General features: G+C 38.3%; 1 protein-coding gene across 1 annotated transcript; it reads left to right on the top strand.

Moving 5' to 3' along the window:
- Window positions 1–4,191: 4,191 nt before the first annotated feature.
- LOC139944418 (UPF0764 protein C16orf89 homolog) lies at window positions 4,192–24,387 on the top strand. The gene is made up of 8 exons (XM_071941431.1): window positions 4,192–4,419; window positions 10,792–10,947; window positions 15,487–15,649; window positions 16,857–16,965; window positions 18,022–18,187; window positions 19,137–19,271; window positions 21,371–21,436; window positions 22,925–24,387. Exons 1-8 carry the CDS (start codon window positions 4,221–4,223, stop codon window positions 23,053–23,055), a joined length of 1,125 nt encoding a protein of 374 aa, XP_071797532.1. The 5' UTR covers window positions 4,192–4,220; the 3' UTR covers window positions 23,056–24,387.
- Window positions 24,388–25,600: the final 1,213 nt, after the last annotated feature.

The following is a 25,600-nucleotide window of genomic DNA, read 5'->3' as shown; positions in this document are numbered from 1 at the left end:
GTGCACACATACACACTGTTTTCGACGTATGGTAATTTTCCCGACTAGTATAAATTCTTCCCTGAACACCTTGGATGGTCTGAACAAACTATATTTACTCCTAATTATAAGACATTATATATTCAATACAAATACAATAAGTACAAAATAAACAATAAATAGGATCCCGTGTAGCCATTTTTGTGCTGCGTTTCCTTAGAAAGTTCATTAGTCAACTGAAGGGAGCTTTCGAACAAACCACTCAAGAAATAATTAAGAAATTGACTGCCGAGAGAACATTTCCATCATTGACATAAACATTAGGCTTGCAACTTGCCATTGCGAATCACGACAATAGGCAAAACAGCTGGTATATTCTCGACTAATTTCCTGTCTCCATTGACGACGAATGCGAATGTCTTGATGGTTATTGTTTTTGAGCGGGTTATTGGCGTGTAAGCAGATTCGGTCAATTGTTGTGATGACGACAGCGTTGCCTTGGCAACGTCTACCGCTCGATTTGGTAATGATATTTAATTTATAGCGGAGGAGAAAATAATTGTTGAGACAACCTGGTGTTTTATGTGGAAAAAAATTACAGCTTAAAACAAATTATTTTATGAGTTGGTTTGATGTGATTTTGTTTGGCGTATTTTCTTGTATAGGATGTCAAATAAAATAGAGTCTATACATGACTAAATCAATCCCATTATTTTAACAATATTTTCGGGTCATTCTGAATTTGAGGTTATACCCTAACATCATTTTTTGGTAGAGTGAGAATGTATCTCCACTTCCATCGTGCAAAATACAACTTTTATCGAAAACAATAAAACCGCGTGTTAATTGAATGCAAGACGAACGTCAAAAGTATACAAATTCTGATGGAGTGGGCGTAACGCCAATATCGCCCCCTCTTTTTTTCAGGAAAATGTGACGTCAGTCGTACCTCAATTATGCCTGCTGCAGTAATAATACAGCTTGGGCATATTTTGAAGCATTTGGGTTACTATGTTATAACGCACTTTAAGAAGTGTTTTCTTGTTTTCCCCCGCGGGTTAAAATGCGTGACTTTCGCGCAGTAAATTTGTCATCGAGAGTGTTTTCGTTTCTGTTTGGCAGTGCGGGCAGTAACCGCAACTTGGTCAACAACAAGGCGGCTTGCGGCAGTGAAGTTCATATTCGCTTTTTTCCCTCTGTTTCTGTGAAGGCGCAGGAATTTTTCGAGACGAACAAAACCATAACTGAAATCATATTTGGCATTGGCAGTGGCACTGATTACTTTAGTGACGCAAGATAATTAGATATTTTGAATGTTTTTTTTTTTGCCAAAGGAAGTGAGGAAGCGGAAGTCATAAGATAAATTAACTTCTATTTTCTACTCACCATCGATTTGCATCGCTCTGAATGAACGAATGTAAATACTTAAATGAATTGAAGACAGAAGACATTAGTTCGTCGGTGTATCAACTAAACAATAAATATGCATATTGACTCGAATTGGGTTCCTACAAACAATATGAACCAGATTAATTAATTGTTTTTTCCTTTTTTAATTTTTTTTTTATTGTGTGTGGCTTTTTTGTTGTTTGTTTGTTTGTTTGTTTGTTTATGTGTTTGTTTGTTTGTTTGTTTGTTTTGTTTGTTTGTTTGTTTGTTTGTTTGTTTGTTTGTTTGTTTGCTTGTTTATTTGTTTGTTTGTTTGTTTGTTTGTTTGTTTGTTGCGGTGATGTTTTTTTTTTCTTGGGGAGGGGGGGGGGGTACATTCAATGCGAGGAATGGTCTTTGTTAACGGAATGACTTGATATTTCGAAAGAGGGCGCTGCATCACCTTAGCGAGCAGCGCGTTTTATTACTTTTCTTACCAGAGACACAGACCAACGATGATACCGATTAACCACAGACGCGGTCGGAATTATTATTTTATAAAATACGCAAAACAAGTTTTCAAAGGTAATATTTAACGTGCTCTGTTAATTGGATGCCGTTGACACAATTAATCAAAAACATACAAGAAGGAAACTATAGGAATAATGTAAACCATAGAGCAAGGACCATAAACAGTCCTAACTAACCACGGTAAACGTCTTAAAGACAGTGGACACGATTGGTTATTGTCAAAGACCAGTCTTCTCACTTGCTGTATCTCACCATATGCACTCAAATAACAAACCTGTGAAAATTTGAGCTCAACCAGTCGTCGAAGTTGCGAGATAATAGTAAAAGAAAAAAAACCCTTTTCACACGAAGTTGTGTTCGTTCAGATGCTTGATGTCGAGACCTCAAATTCTAAAACTGAGGTCTCGAAAACAAATTCGTTGAAAATTACTTCTTTCTCGAAAACTACTCCACTTCAGAGGGAGCCGTTTCTCACAATGATTTATACTACCAACCTCTCCCCATTACTCGTCACCAAGAAAGGTTTAATGCTCATAAATATTTAGAGTAATTACCAATAGTGTCCACTGCCTTTAAACAGTTGTCTCAAGACAAGTTTAGATTGCCCCTGTCTTTATCCACGCACCTTCAAGTGTGACGTCAGCTGTTCTGGCAAAGACATATTGGGTGCGTTCGATTAGCTTCCCTGGGTCGACCCCGGTGTGTGACGGGGTTTTTTTCCAGGGCAAACCTGAGTAATTATCTGCACACGTTCGTCCTGGAAAAAAAAAACAACGCCGCACACCGGGGTCGACCCGGGGAAGCTAAACAAACGCACCCATTATTTCTTCAACCCCGGATTTTAGTGAGGATGGCGGCTGTGGCGATGAAGTCATTTGAAACTACTGCTCAAATTTTCTGAGAATTAAAGTAAGCAATGAAAAATAACGGCAGAACAAAGTACATCATTCGGTGAAAGAGTTAGCAAAGAGCGTGAAGTACAGATTCATAGGGAAAACTGGCATAAGACAGTGAGAAATAATGGTCAAAACCTTTCTAAATTATTCTTTCATTCTATTTCCCAAACAATACTGAAATTATTTAGAAATATTTTTAAAAACTAACAAATCAACAATATGAGTGGCACATGTTGTGGTATACAGAATATTCTACTTGGAAGTCAAGATCTCCCGATCCATATTAGTCAAATGAAGCAGGCATTCTCTTTAAAGGGAAGGTACACGTTTGGTAATATTGTCAAAGACCAGTCTTCTCACTTGGTGTATCCCATAGATCATTACCATAAAATAACAAGCCTTGGGTTCAATTGGTCATCGAAGTTGCAAGAAAATGATGAAAGAAAAAACACCCTTGTTGGACGAAATTTTGTGCTTTCAGATAAGAATAAAAGACTTCTAGCTAGAAGTCTTTTATTATCTTAGTGAGAAATTACCCCTTTCTCAAAAACTACGTTCCTTCAGAGGGAGTCGTTTCCCACAATGTTTTATACTATCAACTGCTCTCAAATGCTTGTTACCAAGTCAGTTTTTAAGTTAATATTTCTTTTGAGTAATTACCAAACGTGTACCTTCCCTTTAAAAAGTATAATACATGTTTTTACATGCCATCCTCAAGTACGATTTGCATATTCAGTAGCCGATGCCAATAGCCACGTGCGGGCTAGCAACTGACCAATCCAGCTGCACCACAAGAATATTTTGAAATACATGTAAATGAAATGACCATTGTGATGATGTCATTAGTCACATGTGAATCTACTGGCCAATCACTGTGTTACATTAGCATAATTTACATACATGTGAAAATAAAGAGTATTTTTTTCAAAGAGCGTAGCGATTGTACGAAGTCGACACCAGGGTGATGTCATTTGTCACTTGTGAATTCAGTGACCAATCACAGTGTTTTCCATTAACATAATTTACATACTGTGAAAATAAAGATTATTTTTAATAGGGCGTATCGATCATCGTGGTGACGTCATTTTTTTGTCACATGTGAATTCACTGACCAATCACAGTGTTTCCTATTGACATAATTTACATATTGAGAAAATTATAGAGTTTTTATCGAGCGTATCATGCAATTGTATGAAGTTGACATCATGGTGATGTCATTTGTCACATGTGAATTCACTGACCAATCACAGTGTATCCCATTAACATAATTTACATAGTGTGGAATTTTTTTTTTATATAGCGTTTCGATCGTATGAAGTCGACATCGACGCCTAGCGAACACTCGAGACTAAAATACAAATAGTTGTCACTGTTTGTTTTTGGGGGGGACTTTGAGTGTTGTTTTGCCCGGGTAAAACAAAAACACAAGGGGAGTTTATTCATGTGATGGCGATATGTGTTGGTATACTCAAGTGGACGTTTGTGCTGATCCCACTGGTAGTTTGTGCTGGTGGTTGTAATGGAGCTCCGTGCGAGGACCTAGCGAGGAGTGTGCTGGGCGCCCTTGAGGGGGCAGTGGGCTTCTTCGCTCGGGAATACGGCGAGGTGAATCTAGACGCTGTGGTCGGAATCCGGATCGCTCAGAGTAAGGCCTCATGGAGTTTGAATTTTATTTTGTCAAAAAGGTTATTGTTAACATTCATTTTAACTATTTATTTGTTAGTTTTAAGCATCCTATAATGTAGGATTTGAAACTTTGCATAGTGGAAATAAGGTTTTCATCCTATAATGCGTTTGTTGGATACTGAATCTGATTTAAAACGTAATGTTCTCAGTTTGTATCATTAGTTGAAACCGTTTTATCTAAGCTGTTGAAATTAAAAGAATTAACATTCACACAGTTAAACCCCGAAGACCTTATGATCAAAATATAATGTGATATTGACAGAAACTGAAAGCTATTGTGTTTGTGTTTTTAAAAAGGGACCTATTTTTTTAATATGTGTTAAAACACATGCCACTTGCATCAACATTACGTATTCATCATCTCGTAACTGAAGCATCGTAGCCTGAAGGACAGAAAGGGTTAAAAAAAAAACAAAAAAAAAAACAACAACAACAACAACAACAACACAACTCTCGAAATCATTTGAAGTACCGCCGAGTAAAGAGTTTGTCTTTTTCGTGAATAGAAGTGTTTTGTTTAGAAGTTTTGTCAAGTATAGAATTTGAGGTCTCGAAATCAAGCATCTGAAAGCACACAACTCCGTGTGACAAGGGTGTTTTTTCTTTCATTATTATCTCGCAACTTGGATGACCGATTGAGTTCAAATTGTCACAGGTTTGTTATTTTATGCATACGTTGAGATACACCAAGTGAGAAGAAGACTGGTCTTTGACAATTAACAATAGTGTCCACTGTCTTTAATTTAAAGATACACAAACGCACATATACCGTCCATTTAAAAGGTTTCAATACCTTTTGTGCATCACGTTTGTGGCCATGTCATAAATCCCTACTAACTCTAAATGAAGATGTATTTAATTTAGTTTACCTGTAGAAGTTTTAACCTCATCGGTCATCAAGGTTTTGGAATCCACAGAGCAAAATGTTTTCAGGAGAGTTGCATAAATCCGTTGTAAATGCTTGAGTAGTTTCGTCTCACTGAGGTGAAAATTTTGTTCGTGAAAATGTTTTAGTCATTTCTCAAACAGAAAGTACTCAAGCCCTTTAAAGCAGAGATTGAAGGCATCTCTTGAATATGCACGGGCGGAGCAGGTGCCTTGCCGCATCTGCGATTTGATCCTCATTCCATAAAAAGAGTTCTCTTTTAATTAAGTTAGCCTCATCTTTCTCTCCCGAGTTTTTGCCTGGGTTGTAGCCATACACACCCACCAATTCATCTAACATGATGATATCTCAGACTCTGTGATTCTTGTTTGATATCGACGCAATTTTTATGTGGCGTTGAAACGCGACACTAATTTGATACGTTCATGTAAAACAACCGTCGAGATTGCTTGGGTGAAATCTGAACCGTCTACGGCTTTGCTTTGATGGGTGTCCATCCTGTTTGGAGAAGCTTTTAAAGGCACTGGGCCACTATTGGTAATTTCTCAAAATAATTTTTAGAATAAAAACTTACTTAGTCACGAGCAATGGAGAGCGTTTGATAGTATAAAACCTTGTGAGAAACGGCTCCCTCTGAAGTAACGGTCAGACCTGAAGCCTTTTATTATGCATCTGAAAGCACACAAAGTAATGCTGCAACAAGGTTGTTTTTTTCTTCTTTTATTATTCTCTTGCAAATTCAATGAACAATTTCGAGCGAAAATTTCCACAGATTTGTTATTTTGTGCATTATGTTGGGATACACCAAGTGAGAAGACTTGTCTTTGACAACTACCAAAGGTGTCCAGTATCTTTAAAGTAATTTCTCATTGAAATATTTGAATTAATTCTCAGACCTCAGCTGAGGTCTCAAAATCAAGCATCTGAAAGCACACAACTTGGAAATAAAATGTAGTTGGCAAACAATTGGGTAAGCCTAATCAAGGTTAAATCCACAGTCCGTCTTATTATTTTTTGACGGCACAGACTGCCTTTAAAACTGGACATTTGATCAGGAAGCTCTCTCGTCAAAGCCTGTCAGTTATATGAACATGATAATTATACACCGTGTTCAAAATGAAGTCTTTTAGTTGAAATCCGACCGCGGTTTGGGGCCTACTACACCGTGCAACTGAGACGTCAAGCCCGGGGTTTCATTCCAGCGACTGTTTGCATGACGGGCCCGTACATTATTGGTTTTGAGGGAGCTTGCTTTTTTTTATCAACCAGCCGATTTACAGTGTCAAAAATATATGTATAACAGGAGAAGGGTAGATGGCCTCAGCTTTCGATCCAAACCGGACATTCTTCAGAGCATAATGAAGCACGGACACTTACATATCCATTTAAAGCAAAAAGGGTAGCAAAGGATTTAATAAGGGAAGGATCCAGAAAAAGCGGGAAAAATTCGTCAGCGTTTTCATCGAGTAGCACGCGCTGCTAATACCAGCAAAAAAATAACAATCAGAGAAAACGGCCTCTGAAGTTGAACACTTTTTAAAAAAAATAGCCTGAAAGGGAAGGTACACATTTGGTAGTTACTCAAAACAAATATTAACTTAAAAACTGACTTGGTAACAGCATTGGAGAGCTGCTTATAGTATAAAACATTGTGGGATACGACTCCCTGTGAAGTAACATAGTTTTTGAGAAAGAGGTAATTTCTCACTAAAATAATAATAGACTTCTAGCTAGAAGTCTTTTATTCCTATCTGAAAGCACACAAATTCGTCCAACAAGGGTGTTTTTCTTTCATCATTTTCTCGCAACTTCGATGACCGATTGAGCCCAAATTTTCACAGGCTTTTCATTTTATGCTTATGTTGGGATACACCAAGTGAGAAGACTGGTCTTTGACAATTACCAAACGTGACCTTCCCTTTAAGCACGTAGGAAAACGCTGACGAATTATAGCCAATCAAAGTTATTTTTTATAATCAATGGTGGCTAGGAACCATTAAGAGTTAAGTGGTGAGGAATGGACCACTGGACCATATAGGCATACAGCCGTCGATTTCACAAAGAGTTAGGACTCCTCTTATCAACTCGTCCTAACTTAAGATTAATCTTAAAGTCTGCATGCTACAGTGCATGGTTGGGACTCGTCCTAAGTCCTAAGATTAGTCTTAGTTAAGGAAAGGAAGAGTTTTGTGAAATCGGCGGCTGGACTATTGTATTATATCAGTAGAATTTGACATTGTGTACTGAGTGTGGGGCCCTTTCTGTAGCTTGGGAAACCCGTTACGACCTCATTGTTTAGCCCCCATATAAAATACCATGTGCCCATTGAACTGGCGCAGATGACTCCAGGGCGTTGGCCACACACTAATGTATTCATATCGTATGCTCACTGATTTACTGAGGTAAGAAACCTTTTTATTGAAATAAGTTGAAACTATAATTCAGTTTCCCATCAGGAGTTTCATTTCAGTCTTCCGTTAGATTAGTTTCCTTTTAAGTGAAACATAACAGCCCTGTACTGTAAATTGCGAAGGAACTGTGAAACAAATTGGTTGGTGTAGTAAATGAGTCAGGGATGTGTAGTGTTAGTTGACTCAATAGATGACAATTTGTTTGAGGGTAACGAATAGTTGTATTTTACATTTACACCAATGTGTGTCAATCAAGCACTGATACCCAGTACTTTCTCGAGTCCTTGGAACAAAATACACAGGTATATTACTTGGATTGGATTTGAACGTTTTTCGTAAAGGGTATCCAACGTTTCGATCAATGTGTTACGTTTGTCTTCAGGAGAAGAAGTTGAATTAAGCATTTTTGTTGCAGTACAGAGATCAGACTCAGTCCCTGTGTTCAAAAGAAATAGTGAAAGTTAGTGAATATATGTGACATAAGACAATATTTATTACAATAAACAAATATTAACATAATAATACAAACTTTTATTTCACGACCTATCGTAAAGACGTAAAGTAGACGTGAGCTTTTTAGCGTTATTTCAACTACACACCGTTTGTGTCGCATGATATACCGTCTTACTTACGAATATCTTTGAATACCTTTATATCATTGGCACGATGTGGATTAGTTGTATGCCTACCGTAAGTAATGTAAAGGCTGCCCGAGGCGGATCACTTAGCCATCCGAGTTTCCTTCCGTTCCGTACACCAGACTGCTTGATGAATTGAGAACCGAAATCACACACAGAAGTGCGGGGGAAATACAACACACTGCAAGAGTTATACAAATATACACGAAAGAAATATTTATTTAATCTATTTATGCAGTGATTCATATTATTTATTTTAAAGACACTGTACACTATTGGTAATTGCCATAGACCAGTCTTCTCATGGTGTATCTCAACATATGCATAAAATAAACCTGTGAAGATTTGAATTCAACTGGTCGTCGAAGTTGCGAGATAGTAATGAAAAAAACCCACCCTTGTCACACGAAGTTGAGTGCTTTCAGATGCTTGATTTCAAAACCTCGAAATCTAATTCTGAGGTCTTGAACTCAAAGTCGTGGAAAATTACTTCTCTCTCGAAAACAACGTTAATTCAGAGGGAGCAGTTTCTCACAACGTTTTATACTATCAACGGCTCCACATTACTCGTTTCCAAGTAAGGTTTTACGCCATTGAATAATTACCATTTTTTAATGTATTTTCGTCTTTGCTGACTTCTTCAAAATGGGGATGACCTGCACACGCATGAGAGTATTAACACAAGGGAAATCCGACTCCCAAAGTAACGTCATCAAGATTTAATAAACAGTGTGATGACGTCACATTTAAATTGGGTCAAAATCCACTGCATTCTCGTCCGATTTATGTTAATCTCGCGCGATCTTCTGTCAACGATAAACACTCAAAACAAGGTTGACTGTTTATCTTGAATTCTGCCTCGGTACACAGGGATTCGCTAACTGACAAAATGCATCACTAAAGAGGTAATAGCATTTATTGGATAGATAGCTTGGGAGAGAAACGTGTGTTTCAAGATTTGCTTGAAGCGATTAAGGTTTTAAGAGGCGATTATCGTGGGTTATAGAACAGGCAGACAACGACCCTTCTATTATGCTTGAGGCTTGCTCAAGTTGAGGTTCAAAACACTGCAAAAAAACTGAGGTGTTTAAATTGACACGTTTTTTTCCATCTTACATGCAGATACCAAAGAGAAACTCAAAATTAACATCTTAATACAATGAATGAGGGTTATTTTAAACACCATATAGGTGTAAATTTGTATCCATAAATACCTCAGATGTTTCGCTATTCCTATTGGTGGAGAGCGCGTTACATGGTGGTGTTTAAACGGTTGATAAAGACCAGCTGGAGCTGTTTATAACCGGTTGTTTTCGGATACGTTGAGATGCATACTACCACGCGCACGAATGCATATCCGAAAACTGTGTCATTCATTAAAATGAGGAGCTCGTCTCTACCCAGCCTCGCTACTATGGGCAGCGCGCCGTATCGATACCATCGAGGAAGGCATGCTGGGGGAAAATGGCGCGGTAAGATCGATCACCCCTGGGAACGAGGTTGGTCTCTACCCTTTTATTCTGTTATTCTTGTTTGTATCTAATAACACACCCTAGGTGACACCCCCGACTTGACAGTGGAAGGTGGAAGAAAGCCTGAAAACCTTTACGCAAATTAGGCTAACAGCTACAAAGAAGAGGGGGGAAAACCCCAAAATAACAGATTTCCAGGGCCCGGTTTTCACGAGGTCGGTCAAGTTGTAAAGCCATGGACTTGACTGTGGAAATTGAACTAGATGGTGGCAATTTACCCAAACCGAATACCATTTTTCTTTTAAAGACACTGGATACTATTGGTAATCGTCAAAGACAAGTCTTTTCACTTAGTGTATCTCAACATATATGCATAAAATAACAAACCTGTGAAAATTTGAGCTCAATTGGTCATCGAAGTTGCGAGATAATAATGAAAGAAAAAAAACCACCCCTGTCACATGAAGTTGTGTGGTTAATTTCGAGACCTCAGATTCTAAACTTGAGGTCTCCAAATCAAATTCGTGGAAAATTACTTCTTTCTCAAAAACTACGTCACTTCGGAGGGAGCCGTTTCTCACAATGTTTTATACTTTCAACCTCTCCCCATTGCTCGTTACCAAGTGAGGTTTTATGCTAATAATTATTTTGAGTAATTACCAATAGTGTCCACTACCATTAAAGATTGAATGGAATATATCATTAACGCCAACGGACCAATCCCTGCGAGAAAACCGTGTCATGTGATATGTTGTTAACCAATTAACGGCGCCATCCAGACACAACGCTTAAACTTTGATCTGTCATTTCTCAACAGGAGGTAACCCATATCAATAACGTCTTGCCTGGATATATCTACGTCATGACTCCCTTTTCGTCATAGCAATAAAAACCTAACGAGGATACTATTTGCTTTTGTTGTAGGTCAATTGCAGTCGGCATTGACTGAGCTTGACTTTGAGCATAACTCTAAGTTGAAGGCTCTCCGAGCTGATATTGAGGGGTTATCCAGGAAGGCTGGGACGGTGTGTGATGAGGCGATCCCAGTGGTCAAACGGCAGTATCCAAAAGATTATAGAGGTTAGTTCCCTATTAGTAGACCATGTAAACTTTGATTACAATTAGTGTGACCTTGTACATTCTTTCAGTATTCTGGCAGGCAAGATACCACACTGGTCCTATCGAAAATATGGCATTTTGTGCCATAATTTCCACATAGAACCAAGAGTTATGAAAGTAAAAGCTGGACAAGTTTTGAGATGTGCCCCCTTTCATCATATCAAAAGTTGGTAAGAATTAGATAGTGCAATCTCCATAAAATATTATAAGCTTTTATGTTTTCTTCCATTGAGCTGTGTACAAATCGTGCCTGCAGGAAGTCCAGGCTCTGTGGCTCTTTTGTAAACATGTGATGTCACAGGTCACATCGTCTATACTGACCATATTCTTAAAACAGGACGCTATTCTAAAAATAGTATGAATCTATTATAAAAATGAAAGGAGAAAGAAAAGAAGAGCAGTAGAAAGGGGGAGGGAAGAGGGGAGGGCAGAAAAAAAACGAAGAAAGAAAGAAAGAAAGAAACAAACAAACAATCAAACAAACACACAAGCAAACAAAGAAACAAACAGCAACAACAAACCCGGAATTTTTTACAAGAAAAAAAGAATCAGCAACATTTTTTGATGCATAGTTTAGCAAAACCCCTTTTAAAGCCGCATGTGCTGATAATGCAGGGCGCGTGTGCTCGGATTTGACTCGAACCCACGACCGTTGCAATTCATGAACAGCTAATATGAGTAATGATGTTCTTTATCGCCCATGTAAGTTCAACATAAATACTAAAATAGTTATTTTAGTTGTTTACTTGAGTTAGTCATAATGTTCGTCTATGAAACAGATTGAACACTGAGTTTTAGAAAACAAATTTGATTTCCTGAAAGCAGCAAAAAACGTTGGTTCTATTTGAACATTCATAAATTAAACAATTTAAAAATTTCAAGCCAAGAGACACACTTAATTTTTTAGATGAAGATGAGTGACTTATAGAAGATCGCTGCGAATTTCAGACTTACAGAATTTCATCTGAAATAAACCGGCCTTAAGGCTTACAGGCTTCTGACAACAGTAAACAAATAAATTTCTTGGCACGGCAGCATCTTAAGACTTCCTCAATGCTGGAAAAGTAAATAAGAAGGAAGCATAGAAGGTGAGAATTAAAAAGGATAAAAATACATCTTCTGAAATGAAATCAATTGTAAGGGTTGTGAAGGACATGTCTGTCTGGAAGTCTCCACGATGCTTGCATCTATACCTCCTTGGAATCTTGAGAAGGATATCCTTCTTATAAGATTACACTGGAGGGATTGTAGTGAGCGGTGTGGGAAGTTCTCGATAGTATACGCAGGCCCATAGAGAACACAAGGGTTTATAGCTGTGGCTCTGTTTTTCCTATTTTAAAGGGAAGGTACACGTTTGGTAATTACTCAAAACAAAATATTAACTTAAAAAACTGACTTGGTGACGATCATTGGAGAGCTGTTGACAGTATAAAACATTGTGGGAAACGACTCCCTGTGAAGTATTGTAGTTTTTGAAAGAGAGGTAATTTCTCACTAACATAATAAAAGACTTCTAGCTAGAAGTCTTATATCCTATCTGAAAGCACACAAATTCGTCTAACAAGAGTGTTTTTTTTTCTTTCATCATTATTCTCGTAACTTCGATAACCAATTGAGCCCAAATTTTCACAGGCTTGTTATTTTATTCTTGTGATGGGATACACCAAGTGAGAAGACTGGTCTTTGACAATTACCAAACGTGTACAGTGCCTTAAGAAACCTAATATCGTTAAAGGTTAATTTCTTCAAATGATTTATTTCCATGGACGGTTGTACAATATTGCTATCGTAGCTCAAATCCCAACCCTACTGCTGACCTTAAAAGGTAAAATTGTTTTTGGTTTCCTTTCTTTCAATTTTTGATAGTTTTTGTGTGTTTTTTATTATTTATATTATTTGAGGAATTTAAACATTTTAATTTATAACTTCACACGGTTTCGAGAATCAACGGTTGCTTTTCATGTGGGGCTAAATATCATTATGTGGGACAATTATGCACATTTATACTGCCTTCTCTTCCTATTTGGCACAAGAAATAACGCATTTTTCAGCAGGTTTATGTCACGTCATACGGTCAGTAAGCTACACTCTGGACAACTAGAAATTCATTTCAACAACAAATGTTTTTCTTCTGATGATGACCATGGGAAACTACGCAATCGCCCAATTGCATAAAGCTATTAAAACCTGAATGTGACAACCTGTGTCTATTATTTGTCCGGAGTTGTAAACAGTTTTGAGGCTAACAACCCCCTTCTGAAGATGCCGTCATTTATCGGCAGCTTGCCCGCGGAGTGATGCTTCGGTCAATACACACTCCGAGGCAGCCAACGATGTTAACGTGATTTGAGTTGACATTATTATACCGTCTATTTTCACCTATTAAAGGCACTGGACATTATTGGCAGTTACTCAAAAAATTATGTAGCATAAAAACTTACTTGGTAACGAGCAATGGAGAGCTGTTGATGGTATAAAACATTGTGAGAAACGGCTCCATCTGAAGTAACGTATAGTTTTTGAGAAAGAGGTAATTTGTCACTCAAATAACAGAAGACTTCAGACCTGAAGCCTTTTATTATGCATCTGAAAGCACACAAAGCAATGCTGTCACAATGTTGTTTTTTCTTTTATTATTCTCTTGCAAATTCAATGAACAATTTCGAGCGAAAATTTCCACAGATTTGTTATTTATGCATTATGTTGGAATAAACCAAGTGAGAATACTGGTCTTTGAGAATTACCAAAGGTGTCCAGTGTCTTTAATAGAGACACAGACACTCGCTGGGTATCAGGTGTGATATAGACGGGTCCTGTAATGGGAAATGCAATTGCCTTCCTGTCTTGCCACCCCCCCCCCCCCCTCTCCTCCAGCGGGAAGGTCGACACGCAATCTCCCCGTCACAATTGCACTGGAACAGAAAATTGCATTTTTGTCAATCAAGAAAACCTCCGATGTAACAATTAAACGTTTCAATCAAACCCGACATAGTCCCAGCTTGAAACAATATACAGGTTTTCCCGGCCAATTTCGGAAAAAGAGCAGCCAATTTAACCATCAAGCTATTCTATTTCGCGCGCAATCGAATGCTACTGAAAAAAGGTCATTCGATTCCGTTTTATGATTAGTCAAATGTAATGTTTCGTCATTCGATGTAACAAAATAATCATTCAATTTAACAAATCATCAAAGCAGCATTCAAATTCGCTGTCGCTTCTTGAGGCGTGTGTGTCTCGAAAAAGAATGACGATACACTAAATTTAACATAGTGCTAAAGGAATTCGACTCGACTCAAAAACGAAATTGAATGGCCGAATTCTGAATTTGAAACGCAGTCACAACTGGAGAGGCAAAACAGCTTTAATTCGAACGCATGATAATGAAATTGGCTGCTCATTTGCCGAATGTGACCGAGAAAACCTATATTATGGAAGTATGATTATATGTTTCTTTTTTCCGAAATGCAACAAGACCATCCAAAGTTTCTATTTCTCCAAAGTATTCATATTCATTTCTCCAATTTTACAATAATTTTCAAGTTTTTTGAAGTTGGGACAATGTGGGAGTATACCAAATTATAATCGGTTTGTTTTACAACAGGGTCCAATTTCATAGAGCTGCTTAAAGGCAGTGGAAACTATTGGTAATTACTCAAAATAATTATTAGCAATAAACCTTTCTTGGTAACGAGTAATGGGGAGAGATTGATGGTACAAAACATTGTGAGAAACGGCTCCCTCTGAAGTGCCATAGTTTTCGAGAAAGAAGTAATTTTCCACGAATTTGATTTCGTCTCGAAATCAACCATCTTAACTTCGTGTGACAAGGGTGTTTTTTTCTTTCATTAATATCTCGCAAGTTTGATGACCGATTGAGCTCAAATTTTCACGGGTTTGTTATTTTATGCATATGTTGAGATACACCAACTGTGAAGGCTAGTCTTTGACGATTACCAATAGTGTCCACTGGCTTTAAACAGAACAATATTGCTTCAAAATGTTTTGCTTAGCCGAAATGAGCAGGATACCAGCCACAGATAGTGCACACGACATAGTAATTTACCTGGTAACCCATCTGATAAGCTTAATTTGTTGTGCTTAGCTACTTGTTGTGCTTTAAGCAGCTCTACGAAATTGGGTCAAGAAGAGATAATTACACGATACCGTACAGCTCCACAAACCATGTCAGTTCTATAGTGCTGGACATTGATGTTGTTAGGGACTTTTCGTTTTCGACGACGGATGGTTCTGCGACGGTTGTTCGCCAAACGTTGTCGTATTCAGCACAACGAAGATTCATCCCAAGTACTGTCGTAGAAATTGAGGGACGACTGTCCTCAAAGCCGACGCATGCGCAGATGACGCTAAATGTCATCTTTACCGTCGCAGAACCATCCGTCGTCGAAAACGAAAAGTCCCTAATTTCACAAATGATAACGGTACGAAAAGCAGCACCTCATCTCAATTTATCAATAATTGTCCTTCCTTTTTTTTTTTAAGATTTAGGGATGCTAGTCAGTGATAACTTCTGGAGTACGAAACGGCGCACTGTCATGAAGAGAACAGACCCGTCTCTGAGCAGCCCTTCACGGCAGCTCATCGGCTCTGAAACACTCAGCGAACCACTCACGGACAAATGTATCAGCGAACTCCTTGGAACAAAGTTAGTCAAAATTTATTTGTTAAGTGATATTTCAATACTTGCAAGAAGTGGTTCATAAGATTAAAGTCACCTGGAAATATAATTGTTTTTCTTTCGAACATAAGAGTATTGCTTACGAACAATAAAACAATTTTTTTAGTAATTGTTTGTCACGATTTATATGTTTAAAAATATATATAAAGTTGTTTAGGGGGCTGACTCCGCCTACCCCTTTTGTGACGTCAATCGAGGCAGACTTTGCCTGCAATGCGTATAGTAAACACACGTGCAAAGTACATGTACGTCCAAGTCGTGAGTTGGTACATTTCAAAAAGTGTTTTCCTGCATTCAGCAGCAATACACCTGGTCGGCATTGCCGGAAAAAAAACATTTTTTTTTTTTTTTAAACGTACAAACTCACGACTTGGTCCGTACATGTACTTTGCAATTGTGTTTACTCTACGCATTACAGGCAAAGTCTGCCTCGATTGACGTCACGAACAGCGCCCTCTCGGGTCGGGGTCTACTCTTAAATTTGTAAATAACTTAAGAACTGATTTTTTAAAACCTTAGTTAACTGTTTATTCACATTCCACTCATCAAAACACATATATTAGTGACAAAAGCTTTATTTTGAAAAAATACCACTTCCAGGTGACTTTAACTATTATGTATAAACTTGCGGGTACAACCATGTATACATCTCTTTTGGGACATTTGTTTTTGGTATGACTCCCTATTTTGAAACGATTTAGAAAACAAGGTTTCCCATTGAAAAGCATTACGACAGTGACAATTCTTAAGTGCAAACCTGCCAGCGGGTGCGTTTTCGCGACTGTAACAAATGATTGGTTACGACCTAGACTTGTGGACAAGTCGTTAAATCTCGAGAGAGCACTATCTCAGCGCGTGGGGCCGATTTAACGACTTGTCCATAAGTCTAGTTACGACCGCGAAAAAAAAATCTATTAATACTCCACCATGAGGGCGGTATGTTGATGCCCTTTTCTCAACATTTCTGTGTTTATAAACAACACTTCAGTGACTATGGTCTCAATGAATTAAAAAGGAAACCGAAAACACTTTCACACAAATAAAATAAATACAAATTAAATATTTTGAAGATTTTATTCTGTTTTTTATATGCCATTTTTTCAACTGGTTTAAAGTTATGTTTAGAGGAAGAAAATTTACATTTCTTCATTTCCACTTCTCCCTTATCATATAGATCCGAACCCTGTAGAATAACATCGTCTTGCTGGAATCTCATGACACCTCGAGGATACCGTAGCTACTCCCTTACACATCAGATACTCTATTTCAAAGTTGGAGCACAGGTAGGCCCACTGCTAAAGCTCACAGTTCACATTCAAGTATACATGGAATTATGTACTCTGCTCTTTAAAGGCAGTGGACACTATTGGTAATTATTACTCAAAATCATTATTAGCATAAAACCTTACTTGTTAACGAGTAACGGAGAGCTATATTATAAAACATTGTGAGAAACGGCTTCTCTGAAGTAACGTAGTCTTTGAGAAAGAAGTAATTTTCCACGAATATAAATTTCGTGACCTCAGAATTAGATTTAGAGGTCTCGAAATCAAGCGTCTGAAAGCACAATGGTGTTTTTCTTTCATTATTATCTCGCAACTTCGACGACCAATTGAGCTCAAGTTTTCACAGGTTTGTTATTTTATGCATATGTTGAGATACACCAAGTGAGAAGACTGGTCTTTGACAATTACCAATAGACAAGTGTCTTTAACATTTATCAGCGTTGTCTATTGTGCTCTATACAGGTCGCAGGTTCAAATCCCGCTCTATGTCAACTGTTTTTTGTCCCTCTTAAAATGTACTTAATTGTTTTCATTTACATCCTGTCTTCGTACGAAACCGCTATACATTTTTGCTAATTAACAAGAAGCAGATTCCATTTCCACTTTTTCAACAATAATGGAGACAAACAGCTGGATCAATCAAAATAAATTGTACGTTACTTAATTTTACATCTATTAGTGTTAGTACCCGATAAGCTTAGCTGCGAAGTGTCCCAAGCGTCCTATATTAATCAATATAGGAGTCCTGTTCTAAAATTCAGTTTATGGACAGTATCATAGAGCAAAATAAAGTATGACACGACGCGTGTTCCACCACTCAAATAAAGCGGATTTTAAAGGGCAGTGTATAAACTTATAACAATATCTTCTAAAACGTGTTGATGAAAACGACAAGATTGGCCCTTTCTTAATAGTCTTGGCCCAAGACGTCAGTGATCGACAACCGAGCGCAATACATTCGGTTTTCGAAGTACACTATCCTCTATCAATCACTGACGTCTTGGACCCGGACTACATTCTTAATAACTAACTATTTTTCCTTGACTCTTGAAGCTGGGATGTGAGTCTCACATCACGAAAAGATTTCACGATCAGAGGATGGCTACGGTGAATGTGAACTCTTTAATGGACGGCTTCTGCTCTGATGTGTTACGGGAGGCAGAAGCGACCGCTGACCGGGGATTTCCTTCTGGCAGTCAAGACCTCTTCATGGAACAAGGTGAGGGGTGCAACTTTCGTATGGATTCTAAGTGAAATCCGAATCAAAGCAGGGTCCCAATTCGTAGAGCTGCTTAAGCAGGAAATATTGATTGAACACTTCTGCTAAGCAACAATTTGCAGGATTCCAGTCATAGATTGTCCCTTTTGTGCATTGTCCATCAAACCCAGCCCATGGCCCAAGCCCCCGGCTTTATCCTGTCTGCCTTTTCTTGCCAACATTCTCTCGATTACAAAGTTGTCAAACCATCAGTGGGGCATCTGTCCCCAACTCCTTGAGCTGGAAGAGGTTGATTCGAGAGAGGGCGCTATCAGAAGAAGTCTGTTCACAGTTTTCTGGCAGCCCGCATTGTATTCCAGGTTCCACGTCGTCAATCCACATCTCCTCTATTAAACTCTCTACACCGGCTGCCAATTGACAAAAGCATCAAGTTCAAAACACTACTCTACATCTTCAAAGCTCTGAACGATCTGTCGCCTGTCTACCTGAAAGACTGCATTGCCACCCATGTACCATCTAGGGAAGGCCTGCGATCGAGCCGGGACGTTACTCGTCTTTCCATTCCAAAGAGTAGCAGGCGGATAGGCGATGGATCGTTCAGTGTTTTCGGGCCAACTCTCTGGAACACATTACCACTTACTCTAAGGTCCTCTCCAACAGTTTCTGCTTTCAAACGCAACCTCAAAACTTATTTATTCTAGTGTATTATAATTATTTGCTCTTTGTTTGTGTATAAAGCGCAATGATCATTTTTTTGGACTTGCGCTATATAAGAGCTGGTTTTATTATTATTATTATTATTATTATTATTTATTAAAATCTCCGGGGGATCGGGAACAGAATCTCCTGCCATACATTCACTACAACATCCAGTATATAATAGCTATAATACAACTTCTCAATACTGATAAAATTTGGGATATTTTCTCTACTCTCATTCCCAACGTAGTCCTTTTATGCGGACTCATGGGTTATGAAGACTTCTTCAAGTTACCATGGTTACGGACTGTACTCAGCTGGCAGGATGATAGCGGCTGTTTTACCGGTGAAGAACACCGCCCTCACGCGGACGAGATTGAAAAAGGTAAGTTGAAGAACAAAAATTGCGACATTCTGTTCCTGGCTCCTTTACCTCAGGTGATCGTGAGTTAAAAGTGTTGGTCAATGCATACGTAGGCCCATCTTCATTTTGTTTAAAAACATTCACCTTTTCGGTTAATACAGCCTGTTGCCAAACACAACCTCTGTCTAGCAAAACTTGCGGCTGTGTCCGTGCAAACAAATATAGTCCATTGCAACAGAGTGAGGGGCGATATAACAGGTTGGTACTCCATATTGGAAAAAGAACACCGCCAGTATTTGGACTGGTTACTTGAACTTAAAGGCAGTGTACACTATTGGTAGTTACTCAAAATAATTATTATTGTACAAGCTTTCTTGGTTACGAGTAATGGGGAGAGTTTGATGGTATCAAACATTGTGAGAAACGGCTCCCTCTGAAGTGATTCAGTTTTCGAGAAAGACGTAATTTTCCACGAATTTAATTTCGAGACCCCAGATTTAGAATTCGAGGTCTCGAAATCAAGCATCTGAAATCACACAACTTCGCATGACTAGGGTGTTTTTTTTCTTTCAATATTATCTTGCAATTTCGACGACCGATTGAGCTTTTTATGTTATGCATATGTTGAGATGCACCAAGTGAAAAGACTTGTCTTTGACAATTACCAATAGTGTCCACTGGCCATAAGGAGCACAGCATAAAGTTTAAAAAGAGCAACTTATATATAAAATAACAAACCTGTGAAAATTTAGGCTCAGTCGGTCATCGGAGTCGGGAGAAAATAACGGGAACACCCACCCTTTGTTTCCGCACGTTTCGCCGTGTCATGACATGTGTTTAAAATATATCCGTAATTCTCGATATCGAGAATTGATATTGTTTTAATGTTTTCTAAAAAGTAAAACCTTTCATGGAATAACTATTCAAGAGAAGTCTACCACCGTTATCTTCTGTGAACCCTGTAAGTTGTTTGTAAATCTGTGAACTTTTTTTTTGTTCTGTTCCGAAAGTGTCCAATGGCTTTAATAGGAGCAAACACTTCCTCCCTGAAATGGGATTGCATTCCCTTTATAAGACATTGATTGGATCTTATCTTCATTATGGGATACTTGCTTGGGGAGCTAGTTCTGCTACTAATCTCAATCGACTTCTTATGTTGCAGAAACGAGCTCTTCGTATGATTAATTTTGCAGGTTTTAACGAACATACAGACCCCCTTTTTATCAAATAATATAATACTTTGAAAGTGATGGATATTTATCGCCTACAGCTTGGGTCCCTGATGTTTCGGCTTTCCTGCAATCCTGCCTCCTGCAATTAAATCTATATTTTCTTTAAATTCAGATGTTCATTCTTACTATACACGCCAAGCATCTAAACTTCATACTGACATTCGTACTTCCCCCTTGCTCATAAAACTACTAAAACTAAGGGACCCATGCTGTGGAACGTGCTTAGTAAAAACCTAGAGTTTCCAAAAGTTTATCTATGTTTAAAGACACTATTGGTCATTGTCAAAGACCAGTCTTCTCACTTGGTGTATCTCAACATATGCATAAAATAACAAACCTGTGAAAATTTGAGCTCGATTGGTCGTCGGAGTTCCGAGTTAACTATGAAAGAAAAAACACCCTTGTCACACGAAGTTGTGTGCTTTCAGATGCTTGATTTCGGGACCCCAAATTCTAAACTTGAGGTCTCGAAATCAAATTCGTGGAAAATTACTTCTTTCTCGAAAACTACTCCACTTCAGAGGGAGCCGTTTCTCACAATGTTTAATACTACCAACGTCTCCCCATTACTCGATATGCTAATAATTATTTTGAGTAATAACCAATAGTGTCCACTGCCTTTAATGTGGAGTGAAAAACCCATGTGGCATTGAATAATGTAGGCCTTGTTATCCGACAGCTCGAATGCATGCACAATTTAGATTGCCAAGAAAGTGCTTGCCTTTAAATCAAAATACATAGGCATATATGCAAAAAAACAAATGAAGAATGGAAAAAATGTCTCAATGACCATTTTAGGTGTGTTTTGTGCACGATCATAACAATCGTTTTCTTTAAAAAATATCAATAATATTGTTGCATTTATTATATCTGTCCTTCTTTGTATAGATGAATCGGATTATAAGGAAACATATGATTTTTTGCGAGAGCGAAGGAGAGAAAAGGAAATCAAAGGTAGGTCATAAAAAATAGCCTCTACATTATTTAACTCATGGTGTAACTCACGATGACGTCATCAGCACAACCTTTAGCCATTTTGAACCCGACTCAAAATCAGCCTTAATGATGATAATTAAATTCACGCATGCGTACAGTATACATTATTGTTCGGTAAACAGAGTGGAGTTGTGCGAACCTTGCTACCATGGGCAGCGCGCAGTATTATACAAATATTGACTGCTTCGAGTGCTATGGTTAAAACTATGACTCCTGAGGTGATCCCCGGAGCGTTCTATTTTCCCGAGGCGACGCCTCGGGAAAATAGAACGCTACGTGGATCACCGAGGGAGTCATAGTTTTTAACCATTGCACGAGTAAAAGCAGTCAATATTTGTTTTATAACACCCCAAACATTTCTAAATACTGTACTATTATTATTATGTTACAGACCTGAATGCTACAATCCACGGACGACGCGAATACAGATTGCAAACACTTTTACTTACTGTGCTGCATGTAGTGTCGTGCAATCCGAAATGGTTACAGACTATTAATTTTCATCCTCGTACACGCAACGGACGTCTGGGTACTGCACGCCATGTGCTAGTCTTCGGACTAGCGCATGGCAAACCGACGCACTATCACACGGCCGTCGTCTAGCAAAACTAAGACATGTCATGTGACGCGCTCAAAACCAACGAGCAGGCAGAATACTTGCAAGGGGTGTTATAACACCCGCTAGCTCTGCGTACGTCGCGTTATGATCGAGCAAGGCATGCTGGGGAAAAATGGCGCGGCGAGATCGATCACCCCTGGAAACGAGGTCGGAGTTGTGTGCCACAGATGCACAAACGCATTTGCGTCACGCCACCATCGGCGCCTTAGACCCCTTGCTATTGACCGCCATCTTTGGTGCACGCTTGAAAGACCATCATTGGCTGAATGCACTTTTCCCCATTAGTTTTCATAATGGCGGTCATGACGTCATGTGCAATCCGTCTATAGGCAAAGTGAAGTGAAATGATAGTAGAAAGCTTTCCAACAAAATATTACCTGATGAGGGGCTGTAGTTTTTGAGAAATGAGTAAAACAAGTCACAAAATAATTTTCGTCTCGACTGAGCAAATTTTTTATTTAGCTAGTAAAAACATATAAACCAGTTACCATATTATACCATAACATTAGTGTTATATTGACATGTATATTCATATTAAAATTTATATTTTTACATAATTTTTAACGATTCCTGTAAGTGGCGGCTTTCCGCTGTTGGATGTCAATGAATAAGAAAAAAAAAAGAAAAAAAAAGAAAAAAACAGAAAAAAAACATACCATCACTGGTAAATGCGTTTTTACATGTTTAAACTGAGACGAAAATTATTTCGTGTACATTGTTTTACTCATTTCTCAGAAACTACAGCACCTCATTAAGTTAAGCTTTCTATCATTACCTTCAAACTGTGTCGGTTTGTAGTTAATTAGTTCTTTAAATTCTCTTTACAGAAAGCGGTTGTTTAATCCATAAGACTTCGGTTGCAGTTGGTTTATTGTCCAGTTATCTTCGTGTACTCCTATACTCCATGACAACGAAGCCATCAATGGAGAATTGTATTGCGCTGTCGCCTGAGAATTAGTGAGGGATGTAGTACCGAACGAATTTTAAAGATTATTATTCGCAACAAATGTATAAAAAAAAGAAGAAGATTAAGATTAGGCTTACTTCTCTTTTGTTTATGATTTCACTTTTTCTCACAAGCTGTTAAAGACACTGGACACCTTTGGTAATAATTGTCAAAGACCAGTCTTCTCTCTTTGTGTATCTCAACATATGCACGAAATAACACACATGTGAAAATTTGAGCTCAATTATTGGTCGTCGGAGTTGCGAGATGTTAGGGACTTTTCGTTTTCGACGACGGATGGTTCTGCGACGGTTGTTCAGCTAAACGTTGTCGTTTTCAGCACAACGAAGATTCATCCCAAGTACTGGCGTAGAAATTGAGGGACGACCGTCCTCAAAGCCGACGCATGCGCAGATGACGCTAAATGTCATCTTTACGGTCGCAGAACCATCCGTCGTAAAAAAAAGTCCCTAATAACGAAAGAAAGAACAACCATGTAGACTGAAGCTGTGTGCTTTCAGATGCTTGATTCGAGACCTCAAATTCTAAATCTAAGAGCTCTAAACCAAATTCGTGGAAAATTACTTCTTTCTCGAAATCTACTTCTATTTAGAGGGAGCCGTTTATCACAATGTTTTATACTATCAACCTCTCCCCATTACTCTCCCCGTCATCAGGTAAGGTTTTATGCTAATAATTATTTTGAGTAATTATCAAGTGTCCACTGCCTTTAAGGGGACTTTCCTGAGAAAGTTGGTCGGTTTTTCCCAGCTTCATTTCATCCTTTCGTCCTTGTTTACGGATGAACTGTCGCCTTTCAAAACGTGTCGCCACAAAAATCTATATTTTCTAATACGTGCCTTGAATTAGGTAGACTTCCTCCCTTTAAGCTTTGTTTGGTGAAAGGTTGCTTAGTAACGGTCTTTGTGTTCATATTACGGTACCTTTGCATGTTTTCCAGAACATACAATTACCCGGAAACTCCATTTTGCTACAACTCAAATTGGTCTGACAATAGGGAAAGCAACACGACTACAACCTAGCCTTGCCAAGGCTGTTTATGCAAGCACGGGCCCGTTCTGAATTCACGAATTGCATAGATACTATATACTGCACGGTACATAACAGTACTTGATACCGTGGGGTCGAAAGATGGTTTTTCGAGGTATCAACGCTGATCCGGCCACTTGTGTTTGTAGCCTTGACATTTCAGTTCATTAAACACACTAGCGGGATAAACCCTTGTCACACGAGTTTGGTTTTATGGTTTTATGCTAATGATTATTTTGAGTAACTGCCAATAGTGTCCAGTGGCTTTAAAGTCACCTGGAAATATAATTTTTTTTCTTTCAAACATAAGAGTATACGCTTACGATTGACGTCACAAAAGGGGTAGGCGGAGTCAGCCCCCAAACCACTTCATTTATTTTTAAACATATAAATCGTGACAAACAATTACTAAAAAAACAAGTTTTATTGTTCGTAAGCATATACTGTTATGTTTGAAAGAAAAGAATTATATTTTCAGGTGACTTTAATTATTGTTGCACTGGCAGGCGTGATGTGTTTGACTATAATTTATATCCTTGTATTGCTTACTGCAGCACCGTTAATAGTGAAGCAACTAAAAAGTACAAGTGGTCTACAGCTATTCCACGTTTCGATCTGGGCCCAATTTCATAGAGCTGCTTAAGCACAAAATTTTGCTTAAGCAAAAAATTCATTGCTTAGTAAAATCAGATTACCGGCCAAGACTCCACTCAATTGTTATGCTAAGTAAACAACAGCTAAATACTAGTCATAAGCAATGTATATGGCATGAAATTTTGGCCAGTAACATGTGTAAAATAAGCGAGCTATTTTCGTGCTTAAGCAAATGTTTTGCTTAAGCAGCTCTTTGAAATTGGCCCCTGAATATGTAGGGCTCACTATTAACAGAGCTGCTTCAGCAGAAAACACTGCTTAGCAATTGTCTGCTTAGCAGAAATGAGCATGATCAATGCAAGAAATTGGAGATGAGCCATGATTTTTTTTTTGCCGATAATCTTGTTTTGGTAAGCATAATTTTGCTATGCTTAGCAACTTTTTCTGCTTAAGCAGCTCTATAGTATGATGGGTCCTGGTAGATGTCACGAGTTTTGGCTGCATGGCCTATGTTTAGACTCAATAAAACAACACCATCTGAAACATTTCTACACTTTATCTTGTTTTAAACCGCTGGGTACATTAATTGGTAATTGTAAAAGACCAGTATTTCCACTTGAAGTATTCCAACATGATGCATAAAGCACAAACCTGTGAAAATTTGAGCTCAATTGGTCATCGAAGTTGCAAGAGAATAATGAAAAAAGAAGAAGAAAAAAACCCAGATCACAAAGCTGCCTATATAAGAATCTGTTTATCAGAATTATAACTTATATTTCAAAATACCATAGCACATGTACACTTTCTGACTGGTACTCCTGCTCACTTTTGCTTAGTAGCAAATTATAACCGCTATTGTCTATAAGCTCAAGCGAACCACTAATTGCCACGGTGATGTCATCAGTAGGCTGTC

This window comes from Asterias amurensis, chromosome 11 (genome assembly GCF_032118995.1).
Source record: "Asterias amurensis chromosome 11, ASM3211899v1".
Lineage (NCBI taxonomy): Eukaryota > Metazoa > Echinodermata > Asteroidea > Forcipulatida > Asteriidae > Asterias > Asterias amurensis.
Note: the sequence above shows the minus strand (reverse complement) of the source record. Positions and strands in the feature narration are given on the sequence as shown.

What these genes read in the sequence shown, in the direction of transcription:
- LOC139944418 (XM_071941431.1), top strand. Translation starts at nt 4,221, where the DNA reads ATGGCGATATGTGTTGGTATACTCAAGTGGACGTTTGTGCTGATCCCA. An exon ending in CGGAATCCGGATCGCTCAGA is followed by an intron (nt 4,420 to 10,791) that starts GTAAGGCCTCAT and finishes CTTTTGTTGTAG; the next exon opens with GTCAATTGCAGTCGGCATTG. An exon ending in GTATCCAAAAGATTATAGAG is followed by an intron (nt 10,948 to 15,486) that starts GTTAGTTCCCTA and finishes TTTTTTTTTAAG; the next exon opens with ATTTAGGGATGCTAGTCAGT.